This window comes from Buteo buteo, chromosome 3, assembly GCF_964188355.1.
Source record: "Buteo buteo chromosome 3, bButBut1.hap1.1, whole genome shotgun sequence".
NCBI classification, from domain to species: Eukaryota; Metazoa; Chordata; class Aves; order Accipitriformes; family Accipitridae; genus Buteo; species Buteo buteo.
This window is the reverse complement of record NC_134173.1, coordinates 40955360-40974575: the sequence shown is the minus strand read 5'-3', so window position 1 is coordinate 40974575 and position 19216 is coordinate 40955360. Positions and strand designations below refer to the sequence as shown.

Sequence of the window (19216 nt, the reverse complement as noted above, 5' to 3'; positions counted from 1 at the left end):
AATGGCATATGTAAAAATGCTTGATATCCTCAAAATATTATGGTAGATCCTCACTTCCAGTACTGTCTCTATAAAAAGAGAGTGACAGACTCAGACTGAACTGCAAGCAAAACCTGATGCTTGAATGTATCTTCTCATTTATTTTTTTAGTTTATTTTTCATAATATACTAAGCACTACTTTGAAAAACACTTCACCTTCTCAGTATTATTATTTTGATTGCCAGCTCCCCTGAGGTATCGGGGTGTAATACTAGTACAGCAGAGATTGTTATTTGCAGTCCAAATTGTGTTTTATTTTGAAGAATCTAACTGTTACGACTTTGTATAACCCTGTGTTTTCTTCTAAAGGCATTCAAGGAATACACAAGTGATGATATGAACGTAGCTCCTGAAGACAGAGTGTGGGTGCGAGGATGGTTCCCAATTCTATTTGAGTTGTCCTGTATCATCAATAGATGCAAATTAGATGTAAGAACCAGGTAACAATCAGTATTTGTAATTCAAATTTTAAAAGGCTTACTTTACACTTTTAAAATAGAAACAACTCTCTTAGTAAATGTAATGGTTGTAAAATGACTTATGTATGTAATTTAGGGGATATTACTGTGGGAACACCAGACTTTTTAAAACACCTTTCAAATAGATGCTGGAATGTAGAAATTAAGTCTGTGTTCTTTATGCATGAAATTTTTATCTTCCATTATAATAAATAATGAAGTTATGTGGTTGTGATTGCATTATGTTAAATAGGTAAGTATTACACTTCCTTAGAGTTGAAATTCAGATAGTGCCTGTTTAGGATGAATAGCCATGAAATCACAAAGATAATTATTTAAATAATTCATTTGAAAATAAACTAAAGCTTAATTAAGTGAAAATATAGTGAGTGTTTTCTGTTTATTATAGAACCTGTAAACTATTTAAAACAGCTCAGCTCAACTTAGTCAGATGCGATGGATGCAGCTTATGCATAGAACACAATAAAATGTAAAAGTCAACTTTTAACTTTTCTAAGATATAACAAGCAAGCATTATTTTAAAGTGGAAGGTCAACTATAAATGGTCAATATGCATTAAATTCCCCTCTCCTTCCCCCCCTTTTTTAAATAAGGTATTACATTGGATTAATATCCAAATCTGTATTTTTCCAGTGGCAATACTGATCCTCTCTATTCATTAGTAAATATAAATGTATAATGTTTGATTCCATGATATATGCCCCTGTTACATATTCCATTTTAGTGATTTGTCATAGTTGACCGGGATAAGCCTCGTGTCATATTTCTGGTTTTGCTCTGTTTAAAACAAATGTAAAATGCTCCATGCAATGAGTAAGTTTTGTTTTAGTGTACTCCAACAGCAAAATTCTTTTGGAATCTTTTTTTGGTTTTAATTAAAACTCATGACCCCAGTCCTGCCTGCCTTCCTGTGTCTTGCCCATCATACTACCTTTGAGGATTTTAAAACTGGTTTTATATCATGACTGCAGAAACAGTTGAAAAAGCTGTACTCTGATTTGATGTAAAACCTGCTTATTTTCCTTGAATATAGCTTTTCCTTTATAAAGTATATTCTGTTGCAGTTCAGATGCTAAATATGAGAGGCTGTATGAAAATAATTTTAAATTTGCACATCTACACACAAGCTGTGCATCTGGACTCCCTTTATAGCTGGTGAAGATTAATACTCATTTCTAGACCTCTGTATTTCTTACCTGGAAATACTTGTTCCTTTATTTTTGTGGTCCTTTGTAAAGAAGTTGTTTTCCTATTTTAATTTGAAATTACCACAGTTCCCAAAAGTATTTTCTGGCTATTGCCTGTGATTTTTAAGTACTTTTTAAACAAGCTGATTTTCTACTTAATTTTAGTGTACTAGTGTGACTGATCCACATCAGATTAATGTATAATGTTCTTAACAGTATTTGAGTTTGTTATTGCTGTTGCAGTTGGACATACATGGTCTAGTGCATGTCTTTTTGTAAATCTTAATATATATTCTTTCTTCATTTCAGGGGCTTAACAGTAATGTTTGAAATAATGAAAACATATGGCCATACTTATGAAAAACACTGGTGGCAAGATTTGTTTCGGATTGTCTTCAGGATATTTGACAATATGAAACTGCCAGAACAGCAGACTGAGGTGAAAAAAGCGGGGGAAGATAATTTACATGAGATCTATATTTACAGTAGGAAACTCAATTAGTAATATAACTTACCAAGTAATGTAAGGCAAACCCTAAAACTTGCATGGTTGACCTGTAGTTCTAGTCGCCTTACTTTATTTTATTAGCATTCTGTTAGAGGTATTGTCACTTTTCTCTTTTTTTTAAACCATGTGTATAAAAAATCTGGTAGTTTACACTATGAACAATAGAAGAATAGCATAAAATGCAACATATCTAGGGTTTGTAAGAAGAATTGCAACTTCTACACGTGATGTCTGGAATCTGAGACATGCATAATTTCATGGCAACATGCATGCCGAATGGATGAGGCTTGTAATCAGCAGTGAAGTCACAATTAGAAGAAATAAGTTCTGCTAGTTCAAAACTTTCTGATGACTAGGAAGAAAAAAAACAACCAAACAAAAAAAACCACATAAAACAACACTGTGCTTTCACTGCACCCTTTTGACCAGCCAAAGAGGTTTTGACCTGCCAAACCAGGACCAGGTACTGTCTTAACAAGGAAGTGAAACAGAAATGGGCTTACTAGTGTAAGTTACGTGTAAATTATTAATATTAGAAGTTTGCTAAAAATTGTCAACTGTTTGAGAGGCTCTGTCTACTTGTAGAAAGACGTGTCTCACTTTCTAAATATTTATTCACTGGAAAATATTTAGAAGAGAGACAGAAAACTTAGCTTGGCGTTAAACTATTGAGCTAGGGTTAGACATCAAGTTTAATGTCAAACTCAATATCTCATGATGGTAAGTGCTTGTCGGTCTTATAATATGGTCTCCAAGAATAGTTGTTTGTCTGTTTCTGTAGTTTTTTGAACCGGCTAGTTAGCAAAGCAAAAGTTGGGACTCCAAGTTTTGGGGGTTTTGAGATATAGAAAGGAATTGCATGTCACTATAAGGCAATTCAGATTGAGTAAATACGTATATCTGCCTGCCTGCAGGGATGTGTATCCTAAAAATGTCACCTTAAAGTTATAACTTTTTTTTTTTCCCCTCCTAGAAAGCTGAATGGATGACAACTACTTGCAACCATGCACTTTATGCAATATGTGATGTATTCACACAGTATTTAGAAGTACTTAGTGATGTTCTTTTGGATGATATATTTGCACAGCTGTACTGGTGTGTGCAGCAAGGTAGGACTATACCAAATTATGTTAAACGATGTTAACATTTTACTGTGTCGAATGTGAATAAACAAATGCACTGTTCATCTTTTCCAGACAATGAACAACTGGCACGGTCTGGTACAAACTGTTTGGAGAATGTTGTCATCCTAAATGGTGAAAAGTTTACCCTAGAAATCTGGGATAAAACCTGTACTTGCATGCTGGATATTTTCAAAACTACAATCCCTCATGCGTAAGACAACTGTTGATATTTATACTTTGCAAAATAGTTTAGCTAGATGACTTACTGATTTCAAACTGTTAGATATCTAATTGGTGGGGTGAACAAAAAGCTGTTATGTGTGGACTAAATAGAAGCAGACTTTCTTGGAACATAGTGATAAATTAGGTGCTAGATATACTACTTCTGTGTTGTAAATGATAAACTGTTAAAAACTAGAAATACCATATGGGAGATAAGAAAAAAACAACCCACAACCTAAAACTGTAACTCGAATCAATTTTACAGCGTTGGATTTTTTGAGAAGTACCATCTGATTTTTTGGTCATGTTGTTTTTGTAATAGAAGAATGCTATTGATAGCCAGACTTTGCAATTTGTAATTACATGTGAAGCTTTTTCCGTAAAATACTGCAACAGTCTTACAGATTTAAGTCTCTGTGGTTGATGGATAACTGCCATCATATGTTTCTATGAATCCTAATCTTTTTATGAAAATTATCTTGCATATTTGGTAACTGTCTTTCCCTTCATGTTATAACTCCATGTGAAGTTTCTTGGAACAAGGCTGTACTATTCTGTGTAGTATGTTGTACATATACATCATAGAGCAGAATAACAAGAAATCGTGTCCAGCGTTATACCAAAGATGAGGGGTTTTTTTCCCCCTATCCTGCCAACACTGAGGTGAAACACTACTTGTTTTCAAATCTGATAGTCTTAATGTTGAACTGTTGTATGATTACTTGTCCTGTGTCTGTCAACTAGTTCATAGCATTTGCTTCTGGGTGTCACCTAGTTCAGGCCTGAAGAAAACTGAAGCAAAAAGGAACCTTCTGCATGTCAGTCATTCCTTTATTTTAGAGTTATGTATCAGCATTGTAAGAGAGCTTCATTCATGCTTAAAAGATGAGTTAATCCATCTGTCACTACCTCACCTACTTTTCTATGTGAGTCGGTATGAATTAATTGCATCCAAAAAATTATACTAAAATAAAGCTGAAACATTTGGGAGCTAGCAAAATTTTTTTTTTTTGCATTTTGGTAACTGTCAAAAATAAAATCTGAAGCCAAATCTCTGCATGTAAAACTCCAATTGAATTAGCCCTAACTTACTATGTCCTGTACTTGGAAAGGTTTTGAAGTGAATACTTACTAGCGGAACATTTGCTTTGGGTTCCACATATGATCAAAACTTAGGTTTCCGGGTATTCTTATAGCTGAATATTAAAAACCCTTCTAGAGCAGCATTTTGGATATCTTCATATTTAGACACATGTAGAATACTCTTGTTGCCTTTAGCTATAACTGATTTGAAATATGTGCATTATTCCCTTTGATGTTTATGGCACTTCTGCTTTTCAAATGGGTTTTTTTTCCTATGAGGGTATCTGACTCCTTCCTTAGATTTCCATTCTTTACTTCTCATTTCCTTTTTTAATCTTCTATGCCTTCTTTGAGAACTTCATTATATTATTCCTATTTATATTTCTGGGAGGTTCCCAACTTTTGCGGGGTAAAGTAAATCTTACTTGGATTTTATACATCAGTAATCCCTTGAGCATATGTAATGAGTCTCCTTTCCCATGGTGAAGGCATGCCTGCACCTTTCCAAACAATTGTTGGATGACACAAAACTGCTGAAAACAGTCTTTTCACTTTGACCATATTTGATTAAAGCTGAAGCTTTTTAGATGGCTAAGAAAAAATTATGATAACAATATACAGGTATTCGTTTATCTTTTTAATGGAGACTTTGTACTAATTTTTTCCCTTCCCTTTCTGAGCCCTAGGAGGATACTTCTTTCTCCTTCTTTATAGCTCCTTCTTTTTTCCCTCTTTTAATGGGATCTGGTTCTTTTTCAGTGACTCTTTGTTTGGCTGGCATTTCATATTTGTATTTCTTAGTACCTCTGTTAGCCTTATTTTTGCAGTGGAGCTTTTCCTGCCTTCCCAGCCTTTTTTTTTTTTTTTTTTTTTTTTTTTTTTGACAACACATTTTTAGTACCCAGCTTGTTGTGGAGGCTGCCCCAGTACTTAGAGGGGAAGGCAAATGCTCCTTTTACCTTTGTTTTCCCAAGTCTGGAAGTAACACAACAGTTAACATTGAAATGAAGACAGAGACAAATTGCACAGTGGTATATATGAAAGTTTTATGGGCAAGTGCTTTATTGCTAATTGTCTTGAAATAGTCAGATGCTATGAATCTCTGGAGTGTAAAGTATCTTCTGGCAGAGGTTTTTATTAATCCAGTCAGGTAGGATTACATCTGTTGGTTTTTTTTAGCATTCATGTAAAATATCTTTCAGGTATTGTATAATTTCTTCAATTTAAGAATTGCAGCACTGGCTGCAGGAGTTCTTAGTTCCAGGACTAGCCTCTGCTGGTTCTTGGCAAGTTACCTTTTTGCAAAGAGAGATGATCATATTATTTCCTTGTTTGGAAAACTTAGTACTGGAGTATTTACTCAGCTACCAATTTCAGCATTTACTAGAAAAGCCCAAACTGTACTCCTGCCAAGCTTCCAGAAAATCATTGAGGTGTTGATAGCCAAAGATACTAACACAGAATCACACAGAAAGGCTGAGGTTGGAAGGGGCTCTGGAGGTTGTCTGGTCCAACCCTCCTGCTCAAGCAGGACCACCCAGAGCACTTCCCCCAGGACCATGTCCTGGCTTTTGAGTATCTCCAAGGATGGAGATTCCACAAGCTCTCTGGGCAACCTGTGCCAGTGCTCAGTTATCCTCACAGGGAAAAAGTTTTTCCTGATGTTCAGAGGAAACTCCTGTATTTCAGTTTGTGCCCGTTGCCTCTAGTGCTGTCACTAGGCACCACTGGAAAGAGCCGGCTCCATCTTCTTCATTCCCTCCCATTCAGTATTTATATACATTGATGAGATCCCCCCTGAGCCTTCTCTTCTCCTGGCTGAACAGTCCCACCTCCCTCAGCCTTTCCTCATAGGAGAGATGCTCCAGTCCCTTAATCATCTTTGTGGCCTTTTGCTAGAGCCTCTCCAGTATGTCCGTGCCTCTCTCGTACTGGAGAGCCCAGAACTGGACACAGTGCTGACTAGAGGGGCAGGATCACCTCCCTTCGCCTGCTGACAACTCTCCTAATGCAGCCCAGGATACCATTTGCTTTCTTTGCACCAAGGGCACATTACTTACTCATGTCCACTCATGTGGCCACCAGGACCCCCAGGGTCTTCTCTGCCAAGCTGCTTTCCAGCTGGGTGGCCCCCAGTGTGTGCTGGTGCCTGGGGTGGTTCCTCTGGAGGTGAAGAACTGTGCACTTCCCCTTGCTGAACAGGATGAGGTTCCCATCAGCCCATTTCTCCAGCCTGTTGAGATCCCTCTGGGTGGCAGCCTGACCCTCTGGTGTATCAGCCACTCCTCACAGTTTTGTGTCATCTGCAGACTTGCTGAGGTTCCACTCTGCCCCATCATCCAGATCATTAATGAAGATGTTGAACAGAATTGGACCTGGTGTTGACCCCTGGGGTACACCACTAGCTGGTGGCCTCCAACTAGACTTTATGTCCCTGATCACCACCCTCTTGGCTCAGCTGTTCAGCCAGTTTTCAATCCACCACACTGTTTGCTCATCCAGCCCATATTCATTACCTCATTTTAATAGTTTCTTTGAGTCTTCTTTTTATTTATTTTCTATTCTGTTTATAATTTTTTTTAACTGAAATTTTCTGAAGCATCATGAGAACAAGTATTGGCTTGCCGGTGCTGAGAAAGCCAGCGTGAAGCCAGGGTGAATGCCATTTTATCCTGGGGAAATTCAAGAGTTAGAATTGGTTCCTTGCAGAAATTACGATGATCTGTCCCCTGCTGGCTCATAATGGCTCATTATTCCAATACCTCCTTTGGCAGATGGAATTTTATAAGACTTTATAGCCCCAAATAAATGACAGTGTATTTAACAACCTCTAATCCAGAATAATCTGTAATATGTGTCCTAGTAGCTTTCAAGAATCAACTCAGTTCTCTGCTCTACTTTATTTGTTGTCTCATTACATGCCTCAAGATTTTATCTTTTCTTGTCTTTTGAGTTATACAGTCTTTAGTTGTATGGAGGTCAGTGATACGTTAATTTAGGATCCTTAACACAATGGGAAAGACCTCACTTAGGATACGCAGACACAAATGTCCATCAAGCATAAGCATTGCCTCACGTAGATTGAGGCTAAATAGTTTGAGATCTTAACAATGACAAATAACTTCAATCTTGCTTTGTAGCAATAGATTTGTTAGAACAAGAGATGATGGGACCACTTAGGTTATTTAATCCAATTTCCCTCAATTCTTGGCAGGCACAGACAGCCTCAGTAAGTTACAGTTAATGTAGAAATTTTTTTGTGCTTGAGGCAAAGATCCTTGAGATAGCAACATGCTATAGGAAAACAGCAGGGAAGAGATCAGAAGTATTGTCAGTGACATGGTACCTCCTAACAGCAATGACCCCTAAGTGGAAGTGTTGAATCCTAAGTGAAAATAGAACCACAATGCTGGAACATATCCCAAACAGAGAACGCAAAACATCTCTAGACATTCATGCTGATTTGTCCTGAGATAGATTCATTCCTTATTCCACGTAAAGCTTAAGGCAGTGTGAGAGAATAAGGCCCACTAATGGCACTAGAGCACTGCCTAAAGCCAAATCCAGTATTTCTGAGAAAATTTAATCATTTCAAACTTAATAAATTTGGTGCTGGTTTTGTATTTTCAAGGCTGCTGACTTGGCGACCAGTCAGTGGGGAGTTTGGCTCTGGATCTCCTTCTGATACAAAAGAAAAACTGGTAAGCTGCTGAAATAAAAAATATTTTAAGAGCTTGCAAGCGTTTGGTACAAATGTGTTGTGATGTAGAATAAGTGAAAAGTAAACTTAGTTTAAACCCGTTTTTCAATTTTGGTTTACTTGAAAAAGTTTTTTCCAGTTAAAGTGCTATTTGATCCTTAAAAATGGCAAGGAATTAATTGAGAAAGAAAAGTATGTATTTGTTTGCAACAAAGTTAGCTTCCAGAAGTTGGCTGTAGGTTGTTATCTGTGTATGTTTTAGGTAATGTCTTACATCTGGTAGGTCTCTATAATACTGTATTTAGGGTTTGAGTTGTTTTCTAGTTTGGGGCATGGTTTTTCTTATATTTTGCTCAATATTCTCTTTGATACATTGGCATGATGAGAAAATGCTGGAGGTGGAAAGATGGCCAGTTAGATTGACTGTTGGGGTTTTTATTCCCTTCAAATTTTCTCTGGTAATAAGGACTTAAACATCAGTGTTTAAAATAGAAAATACGTATAACCATCAGATTTCTTAGCACTGATTGAATCAACTGATGTAAAAATTTGGATTTGCCTCCAAGTGGCAGCCCTGTAGATACTTAACTGCTGATGAGAATTAGTTTAGCTTTTGGACATTCTCACAAGATTGCTGCATGAAGTTCTTTATAGATTAATGAAACATTTGATAAAAAATTTTCAAGGATATCGTTCCAAATGAGTTCTACTAAGAGAGACCAACTCCCTCCATTTATCTTTATGGACGATTAACATAATTTACTTATAACAGAGTGTAAATGTTTGTGATAGCCAGTTCTCATTATACAGGTATTTTACATCCGTGTGACTGAATGTGCTTGCTCTATCTTGACTCATTTGTAGTGGTTTGATGTATAAAACGTTTGATCTAAACGTTGGCTATGTTTTTGATCCATTTATGTTAAATATAATAGCGTGCAAAAATGGCAAATACATTAAATGTCTTATGAATAAATTGAAAGGTCTTTTCTCTTTGAAACAGCTTAAAATGAATGTTTTCAAAAATCTTTTTTGTCTTCAGTGTAGAAAGACATTTTAAAACTTCAAAATTAACAGAATTTGTATAATAAGTAGTGTTAAAGGAGATATATTTTGGATCATTTCTTTTGGTAGAATAGAATTTTTGCAGGCTTTAGATATTTCCATCTAATTTTTCTTCAGGTAGTTCAAATATAAGGAAGCATTCTACTCTCTGTAGACATAATATCTATTAAAAGTATATTTATACTTCATAGAGATTAAAACCTTGGTTATTTACTGGTATGAGAAGTTGATATGTTCTTTGTAGGAGCTGTATGTGTAGATTTAAATCTTGCTAACACCACAATGCAGGGAATTAATGTGTAGTCTCCAGTGGTACTTAGGGAACAAATGCCAATAGAAATGCTGGATTATTGAAAGGGACAGTAATCGCTATATATAACTGCTTTGCAGTTAATGATAACATATTTTGTTATTAATTACATTTCCCTCTTTCAATGAATGCTTTCTGAAATGAAAGCAATAGGTATTACCATTGATTTTAATACTTTACATTCAACTGATCAAGAAGGAAGGTATTTGTTAAAAAATAAAACAAGACAAACCCCCAACAATTCATCTTCCAGAGTCATTGAGTTCTAGCTCTCAAGATAACACAATACAACATGGAGAATCAGCACACATTGCAGTAGTCTGCTGAAGCAGCTCTCTGGCAGAAGGATTTTAAATTAGTGCATTTTCTTGATACGCATATATTCTCCTCCTCCATCATTTTACTGTGGTAAATTCCTGTAGCACCTACAAACATGTATATAATTCAGAACAGTCAAGGGAGTGAAGGCAAGTAAAGGTCAAAGTTTGATGATACCTCGTATTGTTTGGACTTGTCATTTAAGAGCTGTGTGTTCACATTTTCACCTGTTATAAAAGGAATACAAATTCTCACAGAAGCTATTAGAGTTTTTTCTTGTACATCAAGGTGGGTACTGCATTTCCGAGTATTGGAACCTTGCAGCAAACCTCATACACTTAATCTGGTAAAAGTCAAACTAACTGTTGGCTGACATACTAAACACTTGGATGGCATACAAACAACCTATGTGCAAAATACTACTCATTGACTTTGCTGTGTGATTAAATATTTGTTACTTGTTAATTATTCAATTCTTTTTTAGTAGGTCATCTTTTTAGTACATCTTTCTTGAATGCTGATACCAAATATGAGTGAAGTGAATGAAAAAGTGCAGTGTTGAAACGGCAAACGTCTTAAGCTATGAAGAGCACAACGCTATTGACAATTAGCTTGCAGAAGTTTTCTGTCAGTTCATTTTTTAATTTTTTTTTTTCTTTCTTTCTTTTCAGGATACAATCTCACAGAAGTCTGTAGATATTCATGATTCTATTCAGCCTAGATCTTCAGATGGACGTCCATATCAACCCAGCGCAGGGTCCACAGTAGTTGAAGAAATGAGTAAAACCAGGCCAACAGCAAGTGCGTGTTTTGTAGTGATTTGGCATTTTATATCTGTTAAGAGTATTATTTAGCAGATGTTTGATATCTTTGGTTATAGCACCAGCTATAACTTTAAAAACATGATGTGAAAAAAATTACATTGGTTAAATTTTTGTCTTTGTGTAGTATGACGAGGTTCTGTTGGACTCTTGTGGGTCCACATTTTTGACATGTGCTTTAAAAATCTAGAGTTCAGCTGCTAACTTGCAGGCTTTTTACCCAAAGCAAAATATTAAAAATAGTACTCTCCTTATAATGCTTTGTAAATAAGGAATATTTTTTTTCTTAAAAGCGAAGTTCTTTCTGTGCAGAATGCAACTGAAGCAATAGCTGAAAAAAAAAAAGGTGTATTTAGACTGATTTGAAGAGAGTATACCAAACCCTTAGGATACTTGTGCAGAGTTACGTTTTGGTGCTTAAAATGCTCATGCCTGGTGGTATTAGTACTTGCCACAAGTACAAACAAGGATCAGTGATATCAGTGCTATCCTGAGCCTTCTCTGCCTGTGGACAGTCTCCACCTCTGGTTCTTGCCATTGCACTGATGCGCACAACAAGGTCACTAATTTTGGTGATTTTTAGGTAATGTTGAGTATTTGTCCAATATATGGCAGGCAACTTTAAAGTTAGGAAATATTTTTTTAAAACCTGCCTATTGTTAACATCATGATTAGTCATGGTTTTAGAAGACTAATTCAGATGGGTGGATTCCAGGTTTGGTTTATGAATGTGCTTGAAGTTCAGCTGTTCAACTTAACTCCAAAATAGCTCAAAAAAGAAAAAAGTATTGCAGTTCTTTGGTTAACAAGCAATTTTCTTTTTCTTTCCTTTAAAGAATTTCCAGAACAGAAGTTATTTGCTGCTCTTTTGATCAAATGCGTTGTACAACTGGAACTCATTCAGACTATCGACAATATTGTGTTCTTCCCAGCAACTAGCAAAAAAGAGGATGCAGAGAATCTAGCAGCAGCACAAGTAAGTAGAACGATAGGTATCTCTCTTTTTAACACCTTTTTCTCTAGTAGATAAAGTTTCATAAACTCCTGTAACATCTTCTAATTTACAGTTTTTAGAAGCACTTGAGAACTTCCAGCAGACTGAGGTCTTCTACATCTTGCATTAAATTGCATTTGCTGTGCTGGGGCAGCACACTGTGAAGATTAAGACATGTATTGTTCAAAGGGATTTATGTAACTGCGATGTGGATAGAACCTTTAACATAGTTTTAAGTTCAAATACAAGTACAGATGAAAACAGGGTAGGACTGAGTTATCACAGGAGCTTTCTGAAGACAATTGTGAATTTTTATTTGAAATCTCTTTTCTTTTTTTCTTTTATTTTAATAGAGAGATGCAGTAGAGTTCGATGTCCATGTGGATACACAAGATCAAGGGATGTATCGTTTTCTAACATCACAGCAGCTTTTCAAACTTCTCGACTGTCTGCTGGAATCTCACAGGTTTGCTAAAGCATTTAATTCAAACAATGAACAAAGAACTGCTCTCTGGAAAGCAGGTGAGTCAGTCACCTTGGAGAAGTATTTTGTGAGAGTGTGTTACTGTGCTCTGAATTGACCCAAAAATAGGTCAGAAGTATTTTGATGCTGAATGTAAAATTGAGTATCAGGCTGTAACTTTATAACCCTAGAATCCCTAATGGGAGGAGACCTCATCTGTGCAGGTGCAAATATCTTTTCAATTTCCTAAAACTTAAGGTTTCACTGGGTTATGGCTGCCAAGCTGATCCTGGGCTGTAGGTGTGAGTCCCATGCTTGGAAGCTGCAGGCACAAAACCCCAAAACTTGTTGGGGGGTTGTTTTACCTACCAGTATATAAGTGAAATATCTGTCATTTTCTGAGACAGATGGAAAATGGACTCTGTAGCATTTTGTTTAATCTATTCTTTGCACAAAGGTTAGCTACACTAGTATTTTTAATGGTGAATGCATACTGTGAATATGCAGCAAGCTGTTTGGTACATTGATGTATGCATACACAGAACCGCTTCAGCTTGAGTGAGGTGGTATTAATATTTATGGGTATGCTTCTTGCTAGTATGGACCTCCACTAGCAAACTGAGTTTAATTATACAGTAACAGCTTTGGAAACAGTAGCATTATAGACATCTTTATCAAAAACAAGCAATAAAACAGTATACACTATAGATACATATGATTGAGACCAACTGGTCCGTTGTTCAAGTGGTTAGAATGCACTTTTATTATACACCCAGGTTTCACATCTACTTGGAAGCTTATATAAAAATGGGCACCAAACACAATCACAATGTATATATACGTAGGTTAAGTTTTAGCAGTACTCCGTTGTACTAAATGTTGTGAGAAATTAATTACATAAGGTGGTTCTTCTGTCTATGTGCAGAAGATGCTTAGAGGCAAAGTGGGGGACTGTAAGGAAAAATGTCAGATGAAACAAAGTAAGTGGATGCTTGGAATTTCTCTAGGTTTCAAAGGCAAATCAAAGCCTAATCTTCTGAAACAGGAGACTAGTAGTCTTGCCTGTGGGTTGCGCATTCTGTTCCGTATGTACATGGATGAAAGCCGTACCAGTGCATGGGAGGAAGTCCAGCAAAGACTACTAAAGTAAGGTCCATGTAGCTGAACCGGTTGATGTTATTTCTGATGTTAAAGAATGTTTATTTTTATTTAAAAGGATAGACCTCCTCCTTTTGCAGTAAACTTCCTAGAGCTAACACAGTATGGTGGTGGTCACAGCTAATATTAAGGGTTTTTATGTTGTGGGGAGAGTGCTGTACCTCCAGCTACTAACGCTGCCTCTGCTTTTTGTTCTTATTACATGATTTGCAGGAGAGAACAAAGGTTTTGTCACCTTCTTTTTTTTGTAGCGTGTGGGTAGGTGGGGGATTGTTATAGCTCCTCTTTAAAAAGAAAAGCAGCTATCACCTAAACCCTGCTTTATTCTTGCAGTAACCTCAGATAGTTCAGGGAACTGATGCTGTTTGTTCTCATCTGCAGAAATGAGCACTGGGCTTGAGGAGCCTATGGGCATACAGAAGCTTTTGGCTTTTTGATTATTCATTACTGTGAATACTAAGGTTCACCTGAATGGTTTGTAGTTTACAAAGTTGTTCAAACAAGTGTTGGAATAGCAGAGGGCTTAAAACCGTGGTAGTAACGCAGTGAAAGTATTTTAAGGTTTATATACCAGGGAGCAGAGCTGAAAACTACCTGGTTACATCAGCATGAGATTAATTTTTAAAGTCTACATATCATTTTGTCACATGCATTTTAATACCTCTCAAAGAGCACTTGATACACATTAAATATAGCACAAAGAGCACGATCATGTTTTGTCAGCATATTTAATACTGAAGTCCTAGGACTTTGGTTTTGAGTTGAACAAAACCACTGCTTGCTGTTACTAATCAGGCTTACAGTAGCTTTCATGAAACGATGCTGTTCTGCACCAGGGCTCTACATTGGTATAGTTGCAAAGTCAAAGCTCCCTCTCTGCAGTAAAGCTCAAAATAAAATGTTAGTTACTAGGTTTTGTGTCTTTTCTCTCTAGTGTCTGCAGTGAGGCTCTGAGTTACTTCCTCACTCTTACTTCAGAAAGTCATCGGGAAGCCTGGACTAATCTATTACTCTTATTTTTGACTAAAGTCCTGAAGATAAGTGATGAAAGGGTAAGTGACTGTTTGGAATGGTATTTAAGACAACATCTACAAGTAAGAAGTAGTTCCAGACCAGTTCTTCACGCAGTTATATATTTGACTTGCAAAGCTCCTACTGCACTGTAGACGCTCTTTGTTGAGGGAATATACATTGAAACTGCACTTGACAGATACAGACAGTAGTAATGCAGAGTGAGGGTGCAGTGAGTGATAAAATAAAATGTGTCTGAGAAAATCTAAAAGATGATAAAATCCTTCAGAAGTGTGTGGCAAGTTGCTTTTACCCCTCTCCTGCTGAGGAAAAGGATTAGCAGCTGATTATTTTATTTAAAGAAATAACTCCTGTTTATTCTTCCAGTGCTACATGTACATCACCTTGACCTTCTCCAAAGCAATTCTGCAGTACATAAATCCATATTTAGATGTCCCTGTATTTCTAACAAACCTTGGCTGAAGTAATAAGTTGAAAGGGGCCAACTACAACAAAAAACTTAACTGATAATAGAAAAATTCTTCCTCTTGAAGAATAAGCATTAGCAAGGAGTTGTGTGTAGTTAGTGAGCATCTGTCAGAGTACATCACAGCTGTCTTAGCCTTATTCTAGCACTGCTGGCTTCAGTTATAAAGATGTTTCTGCTGTCACTTTGTGGGTTTTTCACCTCGACTTGGGAGACTATTTAAAATTCTTCACTTGCAACACACTTTCTGAGGTGTATTGATGCATAATAGAATAATTTCTTCTGTTTTCTCCTCAGTTCAAGGCTCATGCCTCATTCTACTATCCTCTGTTGTGTGAAATTATGCAGTTTGACCTTATTCCTGAGCTTAGAGCCGTTCTGCGAAGGTTTTTCCTGCGGATTGGTGTGGTTTTCCAAATATCCCAACCACCAGAACAAGAGTCTGGAATAAGCAAGCAGTAACAGATAGTGACTGACTGAGTATTGCTCCGTTTAAAAGTTTATATTCCTCAGCTAAATAAAAGGACCAGGTAGCTGAGCCATTCTGTCTGGATATCCATAAAAATGGTTTCTCTGTATGGCAGTGTGTATCCAAGGGTTAACGGTACTGATGCTTACAACTGTAATTAAGGCTTGCAACACTCCAGTCCCTTTATTTCCTGATGGATTATCTCTATCGGTTTCTCTTACCTGGCTCATGCTGAGCACCGAGCCAGTTTTTAGCACAGTCCTCTTGTCAGCATGGGCTGCAATATCCTTTACTGTCCTAGACAGCAGTATAGCAACAGATGTTTATGGCGGGTGTGAAAGTAAAATGTACCCAAAGAACTATATATGTAAAGGTTTGAGCTTCTGCAAGAAGTACAACTCAGGAGAGCTGTATTTTGAAGGATAAAATGTTTATAGTGAAAAGAAAATGGAGATTATTGTTCATGGTAAAAGATATTTAGCAACTATGTCTGATATTCTAAGATTTTTGCACACTCAGGCTGTCTGAGACATTGGTAATCATCCTTCTGTGAAAAATGTACAGAGATGCAGGTCTGTAATATAAACTCTTTAACACTATACAGTTCTTCCTGAATTGTTTTATTTCTGTATTATTGATTTGCTGAAAACCCGTAACACTTCATTGTTTACCAAGTGCACTAGAAGTTTGGGTTTATTTTTGGGGGTTGTGATTTCTTTTTTTTTCTTTTTTTTCTTTTTTTTTTTTCTTTTTTTTTTTTTTGTTTCATTGTAGCCCAGAAGTTAGTGTTGCTGGCTTTTGTCAAGAACAGAGGTAGAAATATCATGACTGACATAACTACCTGTAATATACTTGTTTTAGGGCTTTTAAATATAACGAGCCATTGAAATGATGATCCTTCAAGGACTGGAACTTGAATCACTGCAAACAAGTCTAGGTTGTGTCTGCTGTCAGATGTTTTTTGTTTGATGTAGATTTCACTCTTATGTACAGAATTTAATGTTGAATATATTCAAGTAACAAATCTGGCATGGTTTGGGGATGGTTAAATTTATTGGAAATGTATTCATACTGTGAATTGTGCTCTGATGGTTAAACGAAGATTGTCAAGCATTCTGTATTACAATGGATGTAGAAATTTTTTTCAGATGGACAAAATGTATATGGTACAGATATGTAAAGTTTTCTATGTAAAAAAAATTCTGTACAACTTTCTGTACAATATTTGGTTCTCATCTGGCATATTCTAATCAGGTTATAGGTCAATAAAGTTTTTGAACTCTTTCATCAGTGCAATCAAAACCAGTCTAATCCACAGCTACTTGTTTTACAGTTTCCTTTGCATCTCATGCTCTCGTTTCAAAGGAACAAACTCCAGCCCTCCGGGGGCAGAAAGGTGGGTGTCCTTTGGTTGACTAGGATGTGTCTTCTCACTGTTAGGCAAATACAGGGTGAAAAAGAATGGTAAGTTTAAAAAAACCAAACAAACAAAAAAAACCCCCACCACACAACAAAAAAAAGAAAGATTAAAAGCACTTGTAGGTGGACTAGTCAAATGAACCCTGTAGTGCTGCATGGATAGAAACTCAAATACTCAGTTTTGCTTTCTGGGGATTAAAATATTAATACGAAACAGACTATGGAATAAGGGTGGATGGGAGGAGAAAGGCTGGGATTACAGTTCATCTGACTGCTGACTCAGAATACAGCAGCCAGCTAATTTTGTAAGTAAAAGCGGGATTGGATTGTTCTCCAGTGTGTTTTCACAAAATGCATGACTAGCAAAGGAGAGAAGCATGAAGGCTGAGAAAGTGGATGAGGGAGCCTAATCTCACAGGGGAATGAGCCTGTGGCTGTTGGCAGCAGGCTCCAAAAATAAGTGTAAGCAGTTCAATGAGATAGCTATGGAAAAACCAGTGAAGGGAATTAAAAGGCATGACCTGTGACTAGGAGTTTTCTGATAACGTTAATTGGGGTGGAGCAAAACCAAATTGCATTTATCAAAGTCAGAAGGGGGAGAAATGACGTTTATTTAATTAATTGTAATTGTACAGCCTTTCTTCTTGGGCTGTATTGTATTTTTTCAGTTTGTTGTGTAATGTTTAAATCTTAAACAACTGTACTAGGCCAGACCTGAGGTCAGTCTTGTCTGTTTTGACAGTGATCAGTAATAATTCTTAGAGTAAGTATAATGTGTCCCATTCCTAGTGATGTCATACTCTCCCCCATGCCTGTGGCAAATGGTATTCTTGGTACCGTTGTCAAGGTGTTCCCAACACTGTTGCCTGGAGCACTGTTTTAACAACTGTTTATGTATTTGTTATCCATGTGTCTGCCTAATTCTCTTTTAAATGTCTGTGTAGTTTGGGTGGTCGGGGTTTTTTGTTTTAAACCTTACTGCTTCATTGTTCTGTTGTGTACTCCTATTCTGTAATGATTTATTTTTTTTTTTACAGCATGACCTTCTCATGCCTTACCTTTATTTACTGCTTACGTGGAAAAGGCCTAATAGCTCTTTAGTCTTGGCTCATTGGAAACTGAACTCCTGTATCATCATTTCTCTTTTCTGTACCTCTCTTTAGTTCTTGCAATGCCAGAACTGCACTAGCTGTATTCTGGGTATTATGTTCAACTTGCAGTTCTTTTTTTAATTAAAAAAAATTTTTAAAAAAATGAGGGAAGGCAGGCAGAAACACCCTGCCTACAACTGAACTTTGGATGTGCAGAGAAAGCTGAAGGAAAGATGTGAAGGACCAAGAGTATCCTGAATAGCAGCCTGGATGCCAAAGGGAGGGGAGCTGCAAGGCAGAGTGTAATTCACAGTGCTAAATGCTGTTGAGTAGTGAGGTTAAAATAAGATCAGTGGTTTCAGGTCACTGCAGAGGTGAAGGAAGCAATGTAAAGGGGGGGGCTGTGCCATGTCTGAGACTTGAACTGGAGGAAACGAGTGCCAGTCTGTGATGGTCAGTGACATTTACAACAATTCTTGCAGTTAAATGAAGCTGGCTTTTTAGGATAACACTTAACTTTATGCTTCTGTCAGGGAGTGAAACTTTGGTTAAAGTTCAGGCAACAAAGACAAACTAGTTTATGGAGGCCACTAGATGAAGAAGAAAAGACAAGTTCTATGTCTAGCTTGGGGTTAGTACAGTGATGGATCACAAAGTTCAACTTGTGAAGCAGCTGAAAAGAGCCACCAGGCATCAAAAACAAGGGACAGGCTGGCAGGTGACAAATGGAAGAGAAGTACAAAATACCAAAGGTGGGCTTCAGCATGAGAGGCTCAGTGGCAGGGTGATAACTGTTATAAAACATTTTCACCTTAGCTGCTTAAAAGTATTTTGGGATTCCTGCCTCTGGGCAATTCAGAATCAAACAGCCATGAGGCTGATTGATAACACATGCTGCAGCTACTACGATCCCTGCGTTACTTAACTGGCCAGTGCTGTCATACCCAAAGTGATGAACATGATAAGCCAGAAACTCATGGTAAGAATTAGCCTGAATGGGCATTTCCTCTCTGGGAAGAAACACGGTAAAGCCCTGACAAAGCCAGGCACAATACAATGTTGAAGTACATCTCTCAGCAAGCATCTCGTGCCTGCCACCATCACAGAACCGCCATGGCCTTTAAGGCAGCAGCAGTTGAGTAAAAATAAATTTTTACAAATTGTTTTGGTTTCATCATTTGTTTGTTTTTTTTTTTGTTTTTCCCTGCTGGTCAAGCTTTGGCCTCTGGGTGGGAATTCCTAACCAAGAGGAAAATCACAGCCTTAC

At 37.1% G+C, this 19216-nt stretch overlaps 1 protein-coding gene across 2 annotated transcripts in view; it reads left to right on the top strand.

Moving 5' to 3' along the window:
* Window positions 1-16733, top strand: part of ARFGEF1 (ARF guanine nucleotide exchange factor 1) — a 104342-nt gene extending 87609 nt beyond the window's left edge. Inside the window, exons 29-39 of one of the 2 annotated variants that reach the window (XM_075023394.1) lie at window positions 350-480; window positions 2016-2145; window positions 3188-3323; window positions 3411-3549; window positions 8275-8344; window positions 10708-10837; window positions 11694-11833; window positions 12205-12373; window positions 13322-13460; window positions 14407-14524; window positions 15268-16733. In XM_075023394.1, the coding sequence (XP_074879495.1) occupies window positions 350-480; window positions 2016-2145; window positions 3188-3323; window positions 3411-3549; window positions 8275-8344; window positions 10708-10837; window positions 11694-11833; window positions 12205-12373; window positions 13322-13460; window positions 14407-14524; window positions 15268-15432 (1467 nt within the window). In that variant the 3' untranslated portion in view covers window positions 15433-16733. Of the gene's footprint in view, window positions 1-349; window positions 481-2015; window positions 2146-3187; window positions 3324-3410; window positions 3550-8274; window positions 8345-10707; window positions 10838-11693; window positions 11834-12204; window positions 12374-13321; window positions 13461-14406; window positions 14525-15267 lie in introns of those variants that run through there. The other variant, XR_012649819.1, reaches the window with a different exon arrangement.
* Window positions 16734-19216: the final 2483 nt, after the last annotated feature.